The 23,390-nt window shown below is 41.9% G+C and overlaps 1 protein-coding gene across 1 annotated transcript in view; it reads right to left on the bottom strand.

Moving 5' to 3' along the window:
* Positions 1-17,423, bottom strand: part of igf1ra (insulin-like growth factor 1a receptor) — an 84,088-nt gene extending 66,665 nt beyond the window's left edge. Inside the window, exons 1-2 of the mRNA XM_030766804.1 lie at positions 17,330-17,423; positions 5,352-5,915 (exon numbers count right to left, since the gene is read on the bottom strand). Coding sequence (XP_030622664.1) covers positions 5,352-5,915; positions 17,330-17,423 — 658 coding nt within the window. The remainder of the gene's footprint in view (positions 1-5,351; positions 5,916-17,329) is intronic.
* Between the last annotated feature and the right edge of the window lie 5,967 nt (positions 17,424-23,390).

Genomic DNA, 23,390 nt, shown 5'->3' with positions numbered 1-23,390 from the left:
ACACATGTATTTGGGGACTGCTGGAGTAGGCCAGTAGCCCCTCTGCAGGTCATGATGTGTATTTTCACTCTTGTTTTCCTCTCAGCACAGGCCTGACTAAGCTCACAGGAATGTGTGTCTTACTATAAAGACCCTTAAAGGCACACATACACACACACACCCCTAACCTCCCACAGTACCATGACGGACGGGTAAATATCACCAGCATCTCTCTCTGTCTACACATAAATGTTCACATTACATACACACACATGTATGTGTACACACACGCACACACGCGTTTGCACACACACACACACACATGCAGTGTTCTCTATGCTAATCTCTGTCTCACAGCACAGTGCATCTGCTGCCACGACTACTGCAGACATGAGAATATTCCAACATATTAATGAAGATTTCAAAACTTCCATCCTTCTTGGGACACTTTTGGAGCGGCAGAACGAAGCACTTCAGAGCCAGACTGCTCTCGACAGATCAGAGTCACAGCGGCTTTTTGCTTTATGTCTTCAGGGCACCACACATGTGTGCTTCATCACTCCCAGACATTTATTAGCTAGTGGCCAAGACCATTAACACACCACTGATAGAATGCCAGTAAAACTAAAAGAGATATCTAAAACAACTCTCCTTGTCTCTCCTGCAGACTTTCGTCTACATCCCGACAGCAGTGATGTAGGGTCTTTCTGGCATGTGAGCCAGAAATACTATATCAAACTGCAAGAAATCTGATGGAAAATGGAGGGGTGGGGGTGGAGGTGGGGAGGGGGGGGGGTGTCACAGTCCTCCCCATGTTATTTCTCTCAGCTGTTGAGAAGTTCAAAAGGAGCGAGGCTAGCCCCTTAGCTTCTCGTGACCGGCCACAATGACCTTGACCCCAGCATTGGGCAAGATCTCGGCGTGTAAGGTCACAGGGAGAGGGCCACACTTTAACTTCCCACAGGAGAGAGAGACGGAAGACATCTTTAAACAAAACAACGAACTGATAATGACTGGCTTTGTTTCATACAAGAATGCAACCTTCACATTTCGCTAACTATGAATGAAATGGGACGGAGGGTTGGGCTTCTCTGATGTAGAATAGGAATCAAACCACTAGGAGTCAGATGGATCTGTAACCCTGAGTACAATGTTTGGAGCTAAGACATTGTTTCAAGACAAAATGTGTGTATTGTGTTGCACTGGGGAGGAATGTGAAATATGCACACAATGTGAGGGGGAATATCTGATGAAAGCAATATAATTTCACCTTCAGCCACACAATGAAGAACTGTTTGTGTGTGTGTATGTGTGTGAGTGTGTGTGTGTGTGTGTGTGTGTGTGCGTGTGTTTGAGAGGGTGACCACAAGGACCCAGTCAGAGCCCGAGTCCTGTCAGATTCCAACAACCCCCCCCCCCCCAACCCCCCAGTCGAGTCCACTCCCTCTCTTCCCCAGGCTGACTGAAGAAGGGGTGGGTGGTGGGGGGTAGCGGACATGCTTGTCTGGAACATTGCGACCTGAGGGGCCCACCCAAAGCAGACAACAGAGCAGGCAAATCCATAAGACCCCTCCCCTGTACACACACGCACACAGACAGACATACACAGACACACACACACACACACCCTGCAAACACGCCATGTCAGCGAGGCCATCACCAAGCAAAACAACTCAACCTGTCGCCACAGAGTGCAAAGTGGCCTGGCCCTGTGTGTAAACAGCGGGGAGAACTATCTAACGGCCATGCCTCTTAACAGCCGCTGATAAGAGAGGCGGAAGAGGAGGAAATCATAGTAAAAGTGTCTTGGAGGGCCATAAAATAAGAAGAGAGAAGGGAGGGAAGAATGGAGGGAAGGGGAGAGAGTGAGAGAGAGAGAGCAAGAGGGAGAGAGACAGAAAGAGAGAGAGAATAAACTAGAAAGGAACAAAATGTCTCTTGGTGCTTGTATTAGTGAGAACTTTGTGTTATGCTTGTACACTTGACATTTCTGTGACATTTTCCCCCTCAGCACCCCATCTCACTCAGGCCCTGAGTCGTCCCCATTGCCTCTCGGCACAGACCCCCCCCTTCACCCCCACCCCACTCTGGTTTAGGCAGCTCAGCAAAGCCTCTCCGGGGACAAAGACTAAGACAACATACAGCCAGCAATCCCACCCACAGCGACCACTAAGGCAATAGGTCCAGACCAGTTAGCATAGTCATACTGTACACCCCCCCCCTCCTTTTTTTTTAAGTGTCCCAATCTTCTCCACCCATCTGGGGTTCTGCTTTGTTTTAGACGTGTGTTGAAATTGGATTACATGAAACAGACAGTAAACAAGTGACCTTTTCAGGCTATGAAAGAACTTTCCCGATTCAGAGGACAGGAATTTAAATAGGGAAGGCTAATTGCTTAAAAAAAAACACAGACATAAAGAGATAGTTCTGTCATTCATCATAGAGTTACTGCAGTTGAGATAACACTATATCAACAGCTACCTTAGTCTACAGTAGAGTGAGTGAGTGTGTGTGTGTGTGTGTGTGTGTGTGTGTGTGCGCGCGCCAGGAGGCTTTGATCGCTCCATCAACAAACAAGCAAAGCCCGGTCTGTCAGACAACAAGCGCTCAATCAAAACTTACAAACGGGTAGAGGTGTGTTTGACTTGTGTACACATATGATTAAACACACATAAACACACACACCCACATGTACACAAATTCAGTCAGTCTACAGCAGCCAATGCATGTGAGGACAAGCCAGAGGAATGTTCCAAAGAACACTTAAAACACACACACACACACACACACACAACGGTGCTGCAGTTATGGCCCCCCCAAGACGCTAGCAAGGAGAGTGGTAGCGGACAGCATCTCTCTTAGCGCTGTAATTAGAGAGAGCCACTCAAAGGAGAAGACTGATCCAGATTGACTACAAAACCACTGCGTGCCCTTGAAGAAACATCTGTGCTCAAGAAAAACAAGGCAATTATACAGAGGGGGTGGAGAGAGTTGGTAGAAGGCTTCAAAAGAACGCCAGACGAGCTGAACCGAGTGACACTGAAAGTCAGCAACACTGCCAGGGTGACAGCAAAGACCTTCGACGCCACAGTCTAGCTCAAGGCACCTAACTTGGACTTTAGTATCTTGTAGCCTAGTATGCCTAACCCCTGTTGGAGCTTATCTCTTAGCTCAGAAACCTCAAGATTCTCTCGCTTAAGTATGTTTTGAAGTGACCTCTGTTACGCTTTGGTCTAAAAATGGGAAAACATGTCTGGAGAAGGCTCTGGCTCCCTCTCTCTCCCCTCCTCCCTTGTCTTCTCTTTCTTCCCACGTCTTTGAATTTCTGTTTTTCTTCTCCCTTCTTTCCCAAAGACAAACAAGATGAGACATCACCAAAGCTTAGGCAAAACAGCAGCTTACAATTTTCCTAAGCAAATGATTCCGATGCTTTTCGGATGCTTTGCGTGAAGGTGCGGATATGATTAACCGAAGCAACACACAGCTTGGAGAGGTTACTGCTTTTTCCAGATGTACCTCACAAAAAGAGAGAAAAATAAATAAATAAAAATCAAACAAAAAAAGTTTCCATCAGTATGTGGGGTTGTTTTATTGTGACTACGGCATGCTATTCTGTGTGAGGCTCGGATTAATCTGAGTCACACTCTTGAAAGACATTATTCATACACAACATTACCATATTAAACAGATGTGCAGCAGAGCAGGTGCAAACATGTTCTATGAGGGCCTGCCGGGAAGAGGGAGTGTGGACCCACACGGATTTTTGGGAGACAGGGGCGTGGGGGGATGGTGAGAGTCAATGAAAAAACAAACTCTTTGTCACACACCTTGAGGGCTGCTCAGCTGTCTAGGCCACTGGGCCTAGTGGAGTAGCAGTAAAGGCAATCTAGTGACTCACGCTTCTCCATAATGCTCAAAAGAAACATCCTCTCTCTTCGTTATTGTCGGCCTGAAAGAATAATACCTCCAATAATAAACAGGACTCCTAAGAATTCTGAAGGGCATTTATCTGAGGAGGGTTGATTTCCTCTATTTGTTTTTTAGCTTGAGGAAAAAAAAAGGGAGAGGGAGAAAAGAAGCGAATGAGTTTAAGCAGTTGACCATGGGACTCTTTCAGACCCCAGGTCGTCAGGAGGTCAGAAGGGTGGGCTAGACCCAGAACGTTCTCATATACACAGCTTTTCCCATCGTTCTTACGCGCTTGGGAGAGGAAGAGAACGTAGACGGAGAGCCGGAGTGGGAGGCGAGCTTTTCCCAGGCATTCAAAGACGACCAAGAAGCCAGATGTGAGGGACGTGTTGGCACCCATATCTACTGTCTACTTGGCCTCACAGATAAAAAACACACAGAGAGAGACATGCTGGCACCTCGTGAAATTCTCCTCCAGACGACACCAAAAATGTATTCAAGACATCTAAAGTCTAGTGGTGGTTTTGTACTGACTGACCAAACAGATGACAAATACAGCAGAGTGGTAAAGAAGTCCTGATGAAAGTAGAAGCAAGTAACTGCAGTCAACACTCTCTCCATCACTGACTCTCTAACAAACTGGCATACTGGAAACATCAGCAAAGCCACTGAGTTACAGCATAAAAGCTTTCCATTTGCTGTCTTTTTACAACGATGAGAGAGTCTTTATATATACAAGCGTGCAACTAAGCTTAAGCACTTGATCTCAAGCCATATTGTGCTCCTAAAACACACTTCAAAGGGAGGCAAGCCATAGACAAAAGTGGTTATTCTATCTATACAATCTCAAATCTGCTCAAAAACATTTATTCAAGGTCAAAGAGATTTCTACTACGATATCAGAGTGGAAAGATAAGATGAGGAATATGCAACATCTCTTCGTTGTCAAAAGTGTTAGATTAATTGTCTTATGTTACACTCCAGTCATAACTCATTTGACACCACACCAGATAAGACTGGCCAAACATTTACCTAAGTCCTGTCTGGCAAACAGCTTTCAATTCTTGTGAGAGAACAACGGCATGAATAGCTTCCACCATACCACAATCTAAACTACCACGCTTTAGGTCATGTAGCCAGTGCAATCTTGCTCTTTTCAAAGCAGTTCAACCAACACATTTCTTAAACTTATGTTTGTTCACAGACTTAAAAACATGTCATTTCACGAGGTTGAAGAGGTTAAAACTACATCACAAGCTTCATGGATAAAGTCTGCCAAATACTCCAGTTATTAAAGGGAATAATCTCCTCAAGAATCTTAATCAAATTCAAATCACCACGCAGGTTCAAAATCCTCCACAAGGAATTATACATCATTAAAAGATACTTTTTGCTCTGCAGCAAGTGAACTAAGCCTGATTCAGCAGGAACACCTCCACCAAAATGTGTTACCAAGTTCTTACCTTTCTGGCAGTGGTTTGATGTCCAACATCGGTAACTGTAGACGTCGTTGAAGCTGGTCCTGATGCACTCTGGGCTATCTTCCATAAGGCCTGGACACACATCAGCACACTCTTTGGATTTCTTGTTCCCAGCGATAAAGTTGTTGAACTCCGCGTCCATGATCAATGACCAGTCGACTGAGTCCAGGTAGCACAGCTCCGGGTTCTTCTCGATCCTTATAGCTCCGCGTGTAATGTTTCTCAGGTTGTAAAGGCCAATGTCCTTCAGGCTGGTCATCTCAAAGATGACCAAAGCATAGTTGTAGAAAAGGTTACGACCACGGATGACGCTGAGGTTTGGGAAAAGCGTGCTGAGGCTGACCAGGCCCGAGACTCGGAAGAGTAGGACGTAGTCAGTGACCATGGTCAGCTTGGGAAAGCTGAGAGTACGGAATTGCTCTTGGTTGAGGTTGCTGTTTTTGTCACCAATCAGAAGGATCTGTAGATATCCTTCCACCACCGTGCAGTTTTCCAATTTCTTAAACTCGCTGATGTCATTTCGGATGTCGACGTGAAGGCCACAGACTGGAGGGGGAGACGCAGAGAATAATCAGCAAAAAACACTTAAAAAGAATATCAGTCATAGTAAAATGTATCATAGAGAAAAGCACATTTCATCTGAATCATATAGCTAGCAGAAGCTAATCAGTGTGCCCTGGATGAAAACTGCAAGCAAAGTTTGGTTTTCCCCCCATTTTCTCTGAATTGAATAGTACTCATACACATACAAAAAAAGCTGCACATAAACCAAAAACAGAGCTATGACTAATCCATATGTAAACTCCAGAAACCATAGCAGTACGTCATATTAATTTTCAAAATGCCAAGTGCAGTATAACTCTTAAGGTTGTAGAAAATAAATTGTATACACACATACTGTGCTATATCTGATAAGTACACAAGGGACAACCCTAATCTCAGAAAACATTCTCTTCTTAGAGCAACTGGTGGAGGGATCTATTACGTTCTCCTTTATCCCTCGGACAGAATACCAGTGCAAGATACAGGCCACACTTTGTCCCCTCTGCGTACAAAAGAACACTGTTGCTTTTGTCTCCCATGCTTTCTTTCCTTTATTTTCATTAAAATGATGTTGACAACAAACACTGTGGACTGAATTCTCCCGGGACAAAAAAAAAAAAAAAGCAGAGAGCAAAGAGGCAAGGTCAACTAAGGCAAAAACAGCCCTAAAACTTCACAGACTATGAGAGTCTTCCTCTCAAAATGAGGCAAAATATTCAGAGACACGCTTTCACTGTACATTTTGGTAGGATCTGAGGCCCACGGAACTTCTAAAAAAAAAAAAAAAAAAAAGAAACCCAGTTCAGCTTCACCCCGAATAACCCCGGTGTTTTATAGATCCATCCAACTCCGTAGCTCACAGAAAACAACACACAGGCACACTAAACCACAGAGCTGAGAGCTTGGCGCTGGAGCGTCTTCACACAAACATATACGCAAACACACACACACACACACACACACACACACACACACACAAACTCATGTTTTATTTAAGGGAGAATCATCTCCACATTTTAATTGTGTTTACCATTTACAGCCGGTGGCAATGTCTCCTGAAACACTCATTTGTTTCTTCCATTAGGTATAGGAGCAATCATGAACAGACACTGCTATGCCGGGATAAAAAATACTGACACCAAAGTGAGAATAAAAAAATCAAAAGACTCAAAAATGAGTCTGATAGCCAGAGCAGCACTGATTTACTCTAAGAATCTATGACTGAATCCATATCGTACCGACTCTGATTTCACTATTATAAGAACATTAAAATAAATATAAATCCACAAACACTGGCGACATGATATAAAAGATAGCTGGAAACCAACTGAGACACCAGACCAATATTGTTCTGCCTAAATATGCACCGCTTAACAAAAAGGGGCTCATAACATTTTTTTTTTTTTTTTGAAAGGTGATGTTTTGGTGGATGCCTACCACAGAGAGTTTAAGGTCATGTCTTAGTTAGCACACTGGAATAAGTGCTTTGACATATGAGCTCCTTTGCCTAACCCCTTTATGTTCTTAGTGCGGCTTAGGACACCCTCTCCAAGAGATCCTACATCACAGGGCCACAGCTATGAGACAAGAGGAAAATGCTTTCGACTGTCACCTCTGTGCCATGACACAACCATGCTGAACACAAAACTGGAACCAAAACAACTCCCGTGATAGTCTGGCGATTTGAATAATTTTGAATCGCTTCATTTATGTAGATAAGATCAAAACTTCCACTTCTGCGTTTGTGTGCCAGGTGATGAAATTTTCCAACACCGTGAACGTTTCCTCAAACGTGATTGACAGTAAAAAAAAATAAATTAAAAAAAAAATCAACAGCGGCAAAGACGTGAACCCATTCGAGCGTCCTCATTCAAGCGCGTGCCAAAAATAGCTAACGCTTTTGTTTATTAAGACGAACGGTCTTTATTTGCGCCTGTCAACGTAGTAAGCTTTTCCAAATTTAGAACGGAAATGACTGCTCCTCTAGAAAACTTTATTTGCTTTTCTCAGTCGTCATAAATGCCCGAGGGCTACGCTAGGGAATCATGGAGCTGCATGTCTCCTTTGTTTCATCCAGCGGATTTTTTCTGCTCTTCCCGCGACTAGAGCGGGGGAGGAGGACTGGAGTGACTCAAACACAAAGACTAATTTGTTTGTTGGTGAAGAGAAACTCTAGTCCCCAGTTCCTGTTGGATCCATTAATAAAATCAGACAGTCTGGCATGAGTCGGAGAAAAGGGTGGGCGGGGGGACGGGACGCAGGGGTATAGTGAGAGATGAAAAAGAGAGATAGGGTGCCTGCCAGACATTAGCTGCGTAAAATAAAAGAGGGCAGGTAATAAAGCGGGATCTAACTTAAAAAAAAACGCATGCAGAGGCTTACTGTATCCAAAATAAGATTTTTTATTATCTTATTGCAATACATCCACTTGTCACAAGTGACAGTAGTATACAAAGACAAAAATATTCACTTTCGTTTTCCTGTGGCTTGAGACAGAAATCTATATACACAAAATGCCAAGAGCTACAACATTTAACTTATCAAAGATTGTGTCACAGAAGGCACTTCTAAGCAGCTGTCACAAACATGCCCTCAAGTTGACCTCCACACTCAATCTGGGGTAATGGTCCGTGACCCAGCCCGTGCTCTAGTACAGAAGATCCAGAGCTTCCGTAAACATTGTCCCAGTCACGGCCAGAGAGAGGCAGAACAACACCCCCCCCCCCCCCCCCATCACCCACTCCATTCCTGTCCGGATTATTTTCAGCGGTCCGGATTTGACCGTGGATTTAAGTTCCCAGTACGTTCAATGATAACACCAGAGTACAAGCATAGGACAACTGCCTTACAGGGCAAGCCACTGCTCGCCTTACTGTTTAAAAGATCACACACATGTGTGCACACGCGCACACACACACACTCTCACATAATTAATTCTATGTTTTTTCCAGAACTTTCAAGACCTAACCCCAATTTAAGGAAAATGCAACTGACAGACATAGTACACAAGATTCCAAGGGCATTTTAAAAACTTTCATACCACTCTGTTGTAACTAAATTGTAATCTTACACGCAAGTGTGATTTTTGCATTATCACAAGACAGGCGCAATGCCGTGCAGTAACATTGGGCAGTGAGAACAAACAGGGCCAGAGGGTACATGCTTTATCTGACTGAGCTCTTCAGCACTTCAGATTAGCACCAAACACTGACAATGAGTAACACAGGTCAATCTGACACTGTCTGATACATGGCACTCACGTATAATCAGCTACAATAAGGAGGTCGCTGCATTTGGTCCCATATGTGAACATTTGTGCTACATCTGTGCATGTAGCCTTCAGTTTATTTAAATTAATTCAAAACTAATTAACCCTTGGCCTTACAACAGCAATAGACAAACAGCACACATATGTACACTGAAAGGAAATAGCAAAACATACATTGTAAGCTGGCCAAAACAATAGGACTAATGGAATGGGCTAATGTACTGTGAAACTATCTGCAAGATATCAAACAGAATGAGAAAGAAAAGAGAGGATCCAAATGAAAAAAGAGAAAACTCCCACAACCTTTCACACTCCCTCGTTATTCTCATTAGCTATGTTAAATACCAGGAATTCCAATCATTTGGCCAGAAGCTGATTGTGTGGGGCTGTGCTTAGAGCTGTAAGCCATCGGAGGGATCAGTGCATCTTACCTGGCCAATCCTCCTGCTCCAAGAACATGAGCAGCTTGCTTTGAAGAATGTAAGCCCTACTCGTTTTCATACCAAATGAAACGTGTTAAAATCAACTGTAACGACTTCAGGTGTTTTCGGTTTTACGTTTCAAATGTGCTGAACATACTTATGCGACTTTAAAAAAAAAAGTTTCATAAGCTGCTGCATTGTTTTAAAACCACGAATACATAAATAAATACTGCTTAGTTTCATTTTAAGGACAAACAGAGTGCTTCAGTTTTAAAATATGTACTGAGTCTGGTATGAAGACAGCATTCAACATTGAGTTGCCCTGTCTGGCAATGACCCTCACATGAGAGCAAACATGAAAAAAAAGAAAGAAAGAAAAACTGATGCTTCTTCCCAACTCTGTGTTTTTCACACTGCTAATGCAAACAGCTATATCGGTATTCCAGAGCGCAGTGTTTACCACTGATAACCTTGTCCTGGCTGTTATGACTCTGAGAGACTACTATAGAATAACATACTGTCAGTACCTACACCTGATTCTGAGGGGGGAAAAAACACACAGAGGCTCCTCACAAAAATAATATTCCCTTAACTCACAATTTGATTGCATGTAAAATATGTTTTGTTTTGTTTTTTTAATTGCACATTCCGACGGACACGACTGGCCAGGCCAACCCACATGTTGGTGGTTTGTCTGTTTGATGACAGAGTTTTTCTACTTAGAAATGCTTTTAACACAACATTTTCCAAGTGAGCCAAACTTTGGAATGAAACCGAAAACTTAAAATGTCCATCACAAAACAAAAATATCACAAAAAACTAGAATAACTTAGACTTGGCAAAGATTAGGCCAACTCTGTCAGTCAACAGCATGAAAGGAAGACTCGCCCCCTGGGAAAAGATCCGTATCTTCGGTTTATCAGAGGTTACTGGAACCATTTAAGAGCAGGAACCATTCTCGGAAAAGGACATAATTGTATCGCTTTTCCGGCCTTTGCGTTGTAAACTACAGGAGGGCTGTTATAGGACGGAAGCCTTTTTTCCTGGTTTTCAGGCCTAATGTGATGTTGGTTGGAATTTCATTAGCTTTCAATGGCATACATCCATGTCCACCAATTGTGTGAACAGAACATTTCCTGGACGATTATTTTGTAATACTGTACTGTTGTACTGTTGCAAGCAATTAACCTTCTCTTTGGTTAGTGAAGTGTCAGGGGCGAGGGGGAGCGGGGGGCGCCAGTAAGGAATATGACCAAGTCCCTCATTGTTTTAACCACTCACACCTGCCACCTCAACTGTGCTTAATCCCACGCTTGCTGGAAGTCATCTGACCACTGGTGTGGTGCTACACTTCCCCTCCATGGCCCTCACTTCAAAAGCACCAGCTCATATGACAGAGTCCAGCAAGTAACACAACACCCCCCTCACCCCCACCCCACCACACACATATGCACACACACACACGTACGCATACACGCACAAACCCGGCAGCACCACACTGTTTGAGGGTCTTAGCCCCACCAAGAGAGGGGAACTGGAACAACAAGTCATCCAACAACCACTAGAAGGAAAAGGCATAAGATATTGTAAATACCATACAAAATTAAAAGAACATTAATGGTCTGTAGACATGTTTTTTTTTTTTAAAAAAAAAAAGCACCTGTGCTTTCAGTAACATCCATGTAACAAAGATTTTAATTAAAGGTTGATTAAATTACAACCTTACTGGCATGTAACACAGCCCAATAACATTTATAGCTAGATTCAAACTTAGACTTTAATAAGACCGAGAGAACTTAATTACTCAATGTTTCGCCCATATCAGATACTGTATTACAAGCCATAACCCCAGCTTTTCTTTGGAGTAGGCTGTTCAATGGAAGACAATAAATAAATGAAAGTACTGTTGCATACACCCTGCTCTGTATCTGATGGTCCACACACAGTCAGTGGGCACTGCACACTAACAGATCCACTGACAACCCATTTTAAATTAGCATTTAATTAAATACTGTAAACCTCATCTGGCAGCTCAGTGGAGCCGTAAGGCAGCGCTTGACTGCAGCCACTCGAAAGGCACAAACTAGCACAGTGACACAGTTTTCATGGGGCAGCGTGAATGACTCAGGCTGCCGTGCCGTGCTGGGTGAGCTGGCACGCATGCTCCCACGCCGGGGGTGAGACACGATGTTCTACGCCACTGCCACTACCCCCATGGCACAGCCAGTCAGCAGAACGTGGGCAAAGTAGATGCAGAGAGATAGAGAGGGAGAGAAGGCAGTCCAGTCTCAGTCACGAGAAAGCAAGAAATAGAGCAGATAGAGATAGAGAGAGAGAGAGAGAGAGAGAGAGAGAGAGAAAGCAGTTTCAGTCACGAGCGGGCAGGTTCTCAGTTACAAGGAAAACAAAGGGCTCTTTACTATCCCATTTGTGCAAAGAATTAACAACACTTCATGTGTGCGTTCCAAGGTGCAGGCCAAAATATAGACATGATGGACAGGTGGACTATCCAGCGAAATACACAAAAACAGGGGAGAAAAAATCCACCCACTCCTCACTGCTAAGGTGTCACCTTGGTGACAGCCATTTCCGCTGCTGCTTTTCATTGGCAATAGATACAGTTGTAATTGTAGATCAACGCCTGCACGTCTGGCATTTAACAACACAGAGGCAAGACTTGTGTGCTGTGGACATGTTTGTGAGGCTGTGTGTGTGTGTGTCTGTGAGTGCGCATGCTTCCCTTCAACCCAGACTTTCTCTTAATACAACTCATTCCAATTCCAGTTAAGGAGTCAGTGGGACAAAGTTATGAGTAATGTTGGCCCATACGGGCACCTTTCATGTTGAGAGTGTGTCAGACTGGAGCTAAAGTTGAGACTCCAGAGGCAAGCGTGTCTGCTGCCAGGCTGTCCGGAGACCGCCCGTGTGAACAGCAAAGCCCAATAAAACAGTTCACAGACTCTCTACTCTTCCAATCGACAAAAACATGTCTGTTTCCCTCGCCGGTGTATTTTTACATGTTCTATTTTCAAACCCTAACGTCCTCTCCTCTCTCTCAATGAACCGTGTAGTCTTGTTTGCCATATACTTGGAAGCAACAGCACGGAAAGCTTAGTGCGGTGAAACTTTGAAAAGAGACCTAATAACATTTTATTGGGCTGACCTGATTAAAAAGTACAGGTATTTGCCAAAATAAAGGAAACACCGACACACGGTCTTAATAGGGCAATGGGCCACCAAAAGCCACCAGAACGGCTGTGCTGAGCCTTGGCATAGACTGGAAAAGCGTCTGGAGCTCCAGCTTTTTTCGCGAGAAATTCCATCATTTGGCATTTTGTACATGGCGGAATCACCGTGTCGAGCACTGCTCTACAATCTCCTAGAAGCTTTCAGTTGCGTTCAGATATGGTTCCTAAGACAGTCACGGTCATTTAGGCTGTTTTCAAGCTCATCAAACCATTCAAGGATCATTCATGCACTCTGGATGGAGAACTGTCATCCTCAAAGACACCACTTCCATTAGGACAGAAATGCTCCACCACAGGATGGCGAGCAATGAAAATGGTTTCGCATTTATATCAAGGGCGTTAAAGTGAATGTGTGCGTCTGTGGTGATACATAAACTAACTTTATAGCGCAGTCAATTTCGTTAACGCCATTAATGAATTGTGCTGGGAGCAGTAACCAGGTGGCTGTATATGTCAGCATTATACAAATTACGATGCATGTCTGGGCTATCCCAGTCAACCGCAGTACAGCGTTTTCTACAACACTCCAACTCATGTAGTTATGTCACTCAACTTTCTCTGAGCGTTCTTTCGTCAGATTGCCAGATAGTCATGCAACTAGTTATTACACGCTACTAGATGGAATACCTGATTTTATTTACTGTATATACATCGAGTGTCTTTGCAATAAAACTCAAGACTGTTTCCTATTTGGAGGCAAACTTTAGATTTTACCACAGTGCATCACACGTTACAAGAAAAACATCCTCGAGAGACCAGGGGTGTGTTCCAGAAAGCGGGTTTAGTGAAAACTCTGAGTTAGTTAATTCAGAACAACTAGTAAACATCCTAATAGAAGAGCCCTGTGGCTTTGTTTTGCTAGGAGAATGAAGCCATACAGCTCTTCTATTAGGAGGTTTACTACTCACTCTGAGTTAACGAACTCAGAGTTTTCACTAAACCCGCTCTCTGGAATACCCCCGCCTCAGATCTACACCTGTCCGTCAAGCCTGTTGCTTTGAGTATCGGTTTGGAGTTCACAGGATGATTATAAAAAGAAAACACAACTGAAGCAAATTATTTCTCTTTTGTTTTCGCTTTTGAATATAGACCATGAAACCTGGTCAAATACTGACTTTATAGAGCTGAAACATCTTTAATTGGGGCTAAATTCAATCAAAGTGTTAATTACCATTTGTGTCCATTAGACTTTATCACTGAAGCACTTGCAATTCATGCCCCCACTAAACACTCCTCTTTAGACGTGTGTGTATCTGGTTCTGTATCTGTCTGTCTCTCTGTCTCTCCATCTCTCTCCTTGCCTAGCCTTTTCTGCATAGCCCTAAGGGTCATAGGATGTCGACTGATTAATTAAACTGATTAATGAACCACACCTGTGTGGATGTATCTGTGTGGACACACTTTGTAACATTTAATGGGGCATTTCCTTTCTTTTTTCACTTATCTGTAAATATAAGTTATTCATTTATAAAGGACTATTTCAGCATTGCTTTAAGCCTGTAAGCTTGCTGATTTGTTTTTAGAATGTTACTTGTTTATGACTGTGTGATAATGTTTCTACTTATCAGTTTTAAATGTGGTTCTTCAGCAAAACTGGCCATATAAACATGTTAGGCCAAACTGAAAGCAGTGGCATTACCTTCACTGCAAAGACACTTTGTTGTATGTGCTCCAGTTTTAGACTTTAAACATGAGCACATGAGCACTGCTCTAGAGGCCAATGTAACATGAAATGGGGTAGGAAGATGAGAAACTGGTCCAGCAAGAACCTCTTTGATTTCAGGTCAGTGTGTCAGCAGAGTGTCTTCACTTCACTACATGAGGCACAAAAGACAATGGCAATACTAAAGTTCAAGAGTGAAAGAGCCCCCCCGCCCCTCCCATGCTCTGTGTACATGAGAGAGAGAGAGAAAAAAAGAGAGAGAGAGAGAGAGTGTGTGTGTGTGTGTTTGGGGGAGGCAGTGGTCCCAGCCTCAGCAGGGTGCTGAGAAATAAATCACTCAGCCATTCGCAGTGGTTTGGACGTGGGACTGCCCACGCTGGTCAACAGGCTTCAACTGAGTCCTCCTTCCTTTTGAATGCAAATGCTGGTCATTCCTTGTCTCAGTTCAGTGTTGAAATTACCTTCATTGTGGCACAAATACAACCCCCTCCACCACACACACGCACACACACACGCAGACACACAGAAACATCCACTGCAGACAGCCTCTCATTAACGGCCTCTGGAGGACTGCATTGATACATACATCTCATTCAAGAAATACTAAAGTCACGACTGATACACAAACTACAAAAATAATCAGACTTCATCACCACCCACTACTACCAATGTTACTAAGTCTTCTTCAAAAAGTCATCTTTCCCACTTAGAACCATGTACTGCATGCAGAGAGAGACTCACCCTGCCCTGTTTATTTCTTCATGCATTCTTAAAATCACCCAAATCCTATATCTTAGTACAAGGTGAAATATGACTAAGACCCACTGCTGTACAAATAACACATTTCCAGTGTTTTCAAATGAGAGCCGAATTTCCATAAACCTTCGACAAAAAAAAGTGACAAGGCATGTCTCGAAGTGTATAGCGCAACCACCAAAAAAAAAAAAAACATTTCTCTGGTGACTGATAAAAAAGTAAATAAGTTTGAGGCTGTGTTTGAACAAATCTTACTGGGTACTGTTATCCAGAGGGCATCTGTGTTTACCACTGAAAAGCTATGCTGTCAACAGCATGATGCAATACAAGCTTGTGTTTTCAAAGTCTTCAGTAGGCTCAAGCCAAGGTACCTCTGACTAACATTAGAAAAAAAAAACATGGACAGTAAGAGAAGTGAACTGAAGTGAATACTGTCCCAAATCTATATGACTTAAGAAAAAAAAAACTATTTTGCCACAAACTGCTTGGACCAAAGAGACTGTAAAGAAACAACTGTTGTCATACTAAATCTATGCTCAAAATGAAATAAATTCAGCTCTAACATTTACTTAATAATGTTAGCAGGTCAGAGAGCACCTGAATGTCCCTTTTAATTCATTTCAATTAATTCAAAGTTAGAGTGTTTTTTATTTTACATTCAAAGCTATAAAATAGCATTACATGAATAAATGTAATGAGAGTAAAACAGCCCAAACTCAATCATCATCTTCACTTACAATATTAAGTATTGAGAGAGCTGTCTGCAACATCTAAAACTACTGCAGAAAATAAAGAACACAATAAAATAAAACAAAATAAAGATTTACATGCATCAAAAGCTATTTGATATTTTATATTTTTGTGTACATTTCTTTAAGTAAATCAGAGGATCAGTACAGCTTAGCTCAGTAGTTTAATGTCCTGTAAATATTTCATAATTTTGTTCACACTGATTCGAACTATGACTGTGAATCCATTCCTACAAAGTTCAAGAATTCCTATACTACCCTCCTTGGCTGGAGCTCAATATGTTACAGCCATTTGGCTCCTCTGAGAGTCAGTGCTCTCTCTCTAAGCTACCATGCATGGGCATCCTCTCCCGACCTTGGTAAGCCTCACCACACACCTTTCGTCTTGGAAGAAAAAACACACACAATCACGACCCCGCTTTTTTAATCTCCACTGCAATGTAGCATAACAGACGAAACAGACGCATGGATCTACAAATCTGTTTAGTATCAGAATTAAGTGTTTCGTTTATTTGTTCCCTCGCCAGTCACCAAAAGCCTAAATCACAATATTAAAGCATTTCCCTGATTTTAAATCCTGAGTAAAATATTCAAAGCTGAGGAGAGCTGCTACACAACGATTTAAAATAAATAAATAAATACAAAGGGGGTCTGGGATACGAAACGTAAAATGGCCACATGGTCATTTTAGTAACCTTCATTTGAGTGTGTGGCGATACCCATGGCTCGGGAGCCTGATACTACCACCAGGCACCCCTTTCTGCATCTTCTTGATTTCGACAGCCTTTCGTTATGCTCCACAGCCTCGTAACCAAACCTTCGTATTTTTATCAATTTTTGCAGTCAAAATATACTACAGTACAGTAAACTAACACGTTAAGCCAAACTGAAACGCTCAGGAGAGCTAGCATGAGGATGCGAATAAAACTGCAGAGCACAGTGTGGCCTATGCGAGCGGAGAGGAAACGTAGGTTGGGGAATTCAGTACAAGCATGGTTGATTGATGGATTACAGACTGGCATATCAATGGGAAAAAGCTGGCGAGTTTCGTAAAATAACGGAACTGGATTAACCAAAACGCGGTGTAATTTACTGGACCTTTCCATAAATACACATATGGGCGGCAATTTAACTAGAAACGGAAAAATTGTACGCTTTTCGTTTCAAAACATGCACGTGCCCATATGTACGTTCGTCCTATACGGGTTACCGTTAAGCGCGTGCGTGTGTCTACCAAAGGGTATCACACATAACGTAAACTTTCAAATATCTAGTAACAATTGTTTATATGTTCAGATCAACCCGACTTACTTTCTCCATTGGCGGACCACAGGCAGATCGTGGAGACAGACAGCATGAGACCCCAAAATAAGGTCGAAATATTCCTTTCTGATCCAGATCTCATTCCTGTGACATTAATATTTTTTCCAAGAGTAAAAAATCCTAACCCACAAAAACAAGTATGTAGGACGCCGCAACACTTCTTTTTGTGTCCAGAAAGTCCAGTGGAATCCGTTTGGAGTTTGTAGTCCTTAAGTATAAATTTACTTGACGAGATGGTTTCAAAGGCGACACAAATCTTCGTTCTGTGTAGCCTTTTGAGGGAAGGAGGGAATATTCGAGATACCAACTTATACAATTATTGGTTATTGTTCTTTTAAAGAGAATATAAAATAATGACAAACATGCCGCTATTCTAGCCAGCAACACAACGACTTGTGTTTGGCTATCATATTACAGGAGCCAGAAATTTCATTCGATTGATAATCCGCATCTTCAGCCTCCATTTCTTGAAAACCTCGGCACGACCCGCACGCTAGCTTTTAGTGGCCAGCAAACGAACAATCTCTCGTCCACCAAAACACTCCGATTACAAATTAATGATTTCAATCCAAACTGTGATGAATTACCACAATGTGTATGAAAATCTTTGAGGTCAGGATCTGATGATGATGAGTCGGAGAGGGTATGAATGAAAACGCAACCCAAATCAATGAGCCTCCCAACAGGGCTCGATCCAAAATATCCGCCAGGACAAAAATGGTTTCGCCAACTGCACCCCCGGCTTACCCTCCCTCTTACTGTCTGTCTCCACTCGCTCTCACGATCGCTCTGTATTGCAGTTCAAATGATCCGTTTTTCTGAGACGCAATAAAAAGAAAATCATGCTCTTGGGCGTACGTTTAATTTCCCAGATGAGTCGAAAACCTGCGTGTTTTTCAATTCCAGATAGATTTCTTTTCTCCGGCTCGGCAACGGAGGTGCAATTGAACGACCAGTCTTCTCTGACGGTCTCTGCTCCGTGGAATCACCGCTGTAAACAAGACTCGGCTTCTCTCACACACAGACACACACATAAAGCTATGTGTAAGTCAGCAGGAAAAAATGGACTGGAGCAGGCTTCTACGGCATGGCCTGTTTTTAGTGCACTGGTAATTTTCACTTGCATTCTGTGGAGATGACTTTAAAATGTGTTTTAAATAGCATTTGAACACATACCAGCGCGTTTCTGGTAGACTGTTAAATATTTCTTTAAGATATGGAACAATTTAATTTTTTTCTGGAGCATCTCATATTAAAACCTTTTGATTTTTCGGTAAATTGTATCGTTTAAGTTTATTAAAAGACAAGTAATATTCCTGTTCACTTGTTCGCCACAGAGATGTTCTACAATGAGAGTTTTTTGCTTGTTTGGCTTGTGGCTTCTGTAGGTAAACAAACAAAACAGGGCGACTAGCTTTAAATTTCAGATTCAAATAAGCTGATTATTCATTGATGGATGGATGGCTCAGTGTTTCTCCTGTCCTCGAGAAATAAGAGACCCGACAGGATTTTTTTTTTTGTGAGCTCACATATTTGATAAAGCTCAGGCCCACCATGAAAACGATACTTAGTTGTTCTCTTTCTTTCTTTCTTTCTTTCTGTCGCTGTTGTAGTCCACAAAGCGAGACTCTCTCAGTTTTAGATCTTTCCCCTAAAATATTACGAATGTCTGTTACTGGAATGATTAAAAAAACCGTTATTTCACTCGTAAATGCAACAGTTAAGTCTGACATTAGTTCAGTTCTGTTTTTTTTCTTTTTTTCTTTTTGTTTGTTTGTTTTTTGATAATAATAAAGCCGATCACATAGCCTCCTGGACTAATGGACCTACATTCAGTTTCCTCCCTTTGTAATGGTGTTTTTCCATTAAAGTTAGAGTTTTTAACCCTCCCAGTTATATCCATCAGTTTGATTTAAGGACTGTAGGAAGCGAGGGGTCTTCCATGTAACACAGTTTAGGTTTCATTACAGTGGCCTTTTTAAGGACAACTCTGCAAGTAACTGAGGTAGGCAATAATTCAACCGATTTTATGGAGTTTTAATTTAGAAGACAAAGGCGTTTGTATCTTTTTTTCAGGTCAGGTCTTCAGAACACGATCTTGAGAATTTAAGCGTTAGTCTTCAAGGGCTAACGGTTTGCCCACTCACCATGTCAATATAACAAAATATTTCCCTGGTTCACATTTTCGACGCGAAAATATTTTGCCAATGACACACTATTTTAAGGCAGAAGTAAAACCTGACATAGAGTTTCATTCAAAAAGTTGGACCGGATTAATTGCAGCCTGGTTCATTCATCCACGCATGGTTAGATGCACGCGGGGGAGAGTAGCCTACATTCCACTGCTTTGCAATTACACTGGATTGTTTTTAGCATCTCGTTCTATAAATTTTAAGCATCTTAGATCAGCTTAGCTGTCTACGTTCTTTAAGTTAATTACCTAGGCCATGATATCTGTGAAATTGTAGACAGCTATATATAGCCACTACATACAGGAGTTGGGGTAACTCGTGGTCAGTGCGTGTCTGACTTTATTTAGTCTGATGCTGCTTTCAAGCATGTTTTATGCTCGTGTAGAAGTTCTCATTTATAAGATTGAATAATGCCTGTTCAGAATTCCAAACGAAGCACAAACTCAAACCGAAAACCGTTTTCAGGGCTAAAGGAAGAGTCATCGAAGCTGTGTCGCGGGAAATAGAGCTTGTCAGGCTCTATACTCTTAAGGTCAAGAAATATATGTTGTGCGTGTATGTGAGTGCTTACGTCCGCGCGCGTATCAAGAAAACGTCGTTGTGCATCCATATGTGAACCATTTTTATTGCGTTCACAGTAACCAAAGTACATGATGAACCAACAACTTGTGGTATCATCATTTGTAGATGGCGCCTCCCTGCGTCAGATTTATAGCATTGTTTTTATTAGTCTTCAAGTTCTATTTGGGACAGAAAAGAAAATGCACAAATTAGTTCCTGGTTGAAATCCCAGGTGAGGTACAGCTTCACTGCAGCCTGCTTCTGCCATGACCTCACAGCTTCTTGTCCCACATTCATTTTACTGTATATGCTAGTTTCAGAAGTGAAGTTGTATTCCTGTTTACATGATTTCAGATTCAGTGAGCCAATGTATCCATCAGTCTTTTTGTCAATCAGCCAGTAAGTACTTCACAGCCGTGTCAACCAAAGTTGTCAAGAATTTAACTCTGGATAACAATATAAATGCAATAACATTTAGTCAACAGATAAAAGTAGCATCATCCACAACAAAACATCTCTACATACATGTCTGATACATCGTCACATCCAGGAATCCATAGAATTTGCAAATACTTCAGATCCCACAAGGAATGAAGTTAAACTCCCCTACACAGAGTTCATTACTCAAATTGCCTTAGGTCTGCACCACTGTGGAATGGAGCTGTTCTAGTTTTAATGCACATAAACCTCTTCCCAGAGGGAGGACAGTTAAAGAAAGACCAGGCTGGGTGCGAGGTGTCAGCACACACTCTGAGAATTTCAAGCTGGATATGACCAAGGTAGATAGAGACAGCAGAAGGGAGGCCATAGTCTATTATCCTAAATGCACCACTCTGTTTCCAGCTGTTTGTATGAAAGTGTTTCATGCCTTCTCGAGTCACTTTAAACATTTTCAGCTCACACAGGGGACATGAGTGTGAGTGGGCTTCATTCACAAGTGCTAAGTGTCGGTGTTAAACTCTCAGTTCGATATGTTAAAGGTGGTAGCGCCAAAAAACCTTGAAAGTGTCTGCCCCCTCCACTCTGTTTGTTTATTATCTGTCTGTGGAGCTCATGTCCACCCTTTGCGGAATCAAACAAGAGACAGTTTTACCTGCCAGTGTCTGATAGTATATAATTATAATTTTGTAAATTTTGTTGCTCAAGGTACTTTTGTTTATTTTAGGAAATATTGACCAGTCAGGAAAATATATGTGGTAAAAAAAAAAAAAAAAGATAATTGCTGCTTTGTGACTATGGTGGTGAAGTTAACTTGAAACAGTTTCATATCACTAACATTAATACATGCATGGACATTACTGTCAGAGCCTTACTTATAGAAAAGATCCTCTTAGTACTGAGAGTGCTTTTTAACTGTTACCTCCTTTTAATGTTATATTGACATTTTAAAAGGGAAAACAATGTTTGTTTGTTTTTTCAGATTGTGATAAAAAAAATTGAACAATGACAGGTATCATCACTTAAAGCGACGACAGTATCAAGTTTATGTGCAAAAACGGATGTCCCTTTGACCTTTTCCTAATTATACAGTAGTCTGAGCTATTTAGGTTATACCATACCAACATACACTATTATCAGTTTGATAATCCACAAAGATGCAGTTTCAAACCAAGTTTAAAGACAAATCTTTAAGGTGATTTATGTAATGTGAAGAGGAAATGAGGTTTTATATAAAAGAGAGAGAGGCATCCTGTACTAACTCTGTTGGTGGGCTGCCTCGTGATAACAGGAGGGGGAGGGGGGAAATGGCATAAATTGTGACTAATTATCATCACACTTATTGAACCGTTAGTGGTGAGGACATGTGAGCAATCGCTTAAAACAAAGCTTTAAGACAGAGAAAAATTTCCGAATTACATCCGCTCCGGCTAACAAAGTTAAGCTTCCGTGAAAATACCTCCGGCTAGAGAACAGAATGGGGCATCTGTGGCCACCAAAGGCTAAAAATGACGTGTTTTTACCCTTCAACAAGTGCTTCCAGTAGCAGTCTGCTCCCCTGGTGCTTGATGAATGCCAGCCCTGTCCATTCGCATTTGGGAAGTCCTCATATACAGTGGGTCACAAAGTGTGTTGGTGGAGCCCACCTACCTTGATCGCTTCTCTTTTGGTTTCATTTTACCCCAGCGCTCAAGTGGAAATAAGAGTGTTTACCATCAGCCAAGCCCACATGCTAATGAGAGCCTGTTTGTTTTTCACTTTTGCTGAAACATAGGGGGTGTTAAGGGGGTGGGGGGTTGTCTGGGGTAAGGCGCAATTATGTTTTGGCAAGGAGAATGAATGATGAATTCCTGGAAATCATAACTCTGAAAGGAGGAGGTGGCTTCAAGGCACAAGGCATATGATTAGAAATGACATTCAACAAAACAGGAGGAAATTCAACAAGTTTTACGTAATGACACGGTGGTTTGGTCACATCCATCACAATTCCCATTTTTACAATGTGTGTAATACTGTTAATGATATTTACATTTACATTCACATTTATCCATTTTGCAGATGTTCTTATCCAAAGTGAATTGCAAAAAAACATCAATCCATCAAGTTATTCAGCCCAGTAAAATAAGGACAAGTTCCTGCAGGCCCAGTATTTCAGAATGGAGTGATCATAACACAAATTCAGTGTGAAAAGAAGAAGGAAAGGCTTCAAAGCATACAGTTAATGCTTTGAATTGCGCCATCGCACAGTTGAGAAATATGGTTTACAAACAGATGTCTCAGAGACAGAGACCACTATCTTCTGGAAAGTCTTGGGCGCAGAGACTGGAAATTAGAGAAAAGGTTTCCAGTCATAAACATGAAAGTAATTATAAATAATAATAATTGAAAATAGAATTCAACAACATACTGCATAGAGAAAAGAGCAGTGGGCTAAGCTTGTGCTACTCCTGTTTTACTGTGTAATGTTCCTTATTTATGCCTGATTCTTCACAAAACTGGCTGTAGCAAAGTACCTGTTATCAGGGTTTTTTTTTTTTTTATAAGTATCTTGGATGGTTAAAAACAGTGATGTATTGGTTACTTTATCTGAGTCACACTGCGCTTGACATAAAGAGCATGCCCAAAATTTTGATTTATTTGGGCTTGCTTTTAGTCACAGTCAAAGTGAAGTCCATGCCACTCTGACCAAGACAAAATGGTTTAGCATGTGAACAAAGCAAACGTTAAGGTCAAAACAAAATTCCAGTCCTCTGTGATGGCTCTGACAGACAATGAACCTTGATTCCACAGTTGGATTGTTTTGTGACCTGTAAAAAGCTTAATAGGAATTACCTCACAGCTGAACCTACTGATCATGA

The sequence above is a fragment of the Chanos chanos genome, chromosome 2 (genome assembly GCF_902362185.1).
Source record: "Chanos chanos chromosome 2, fChaCha1.1, whole genome shotgun sequence".
NCBI classification, from domain to species: domain Eukaryota; kingdom Metazoa; phylum Chordata; class Actinopteri; order Gonorynchiformes; family Chanidae; genus Chanos; species Chanos chanos.
The sequence above is the reverse complement of the archived record's forward strand: the minus strand, read 5'-3'. Positions and strand labels throughout refer to the sequence as shown.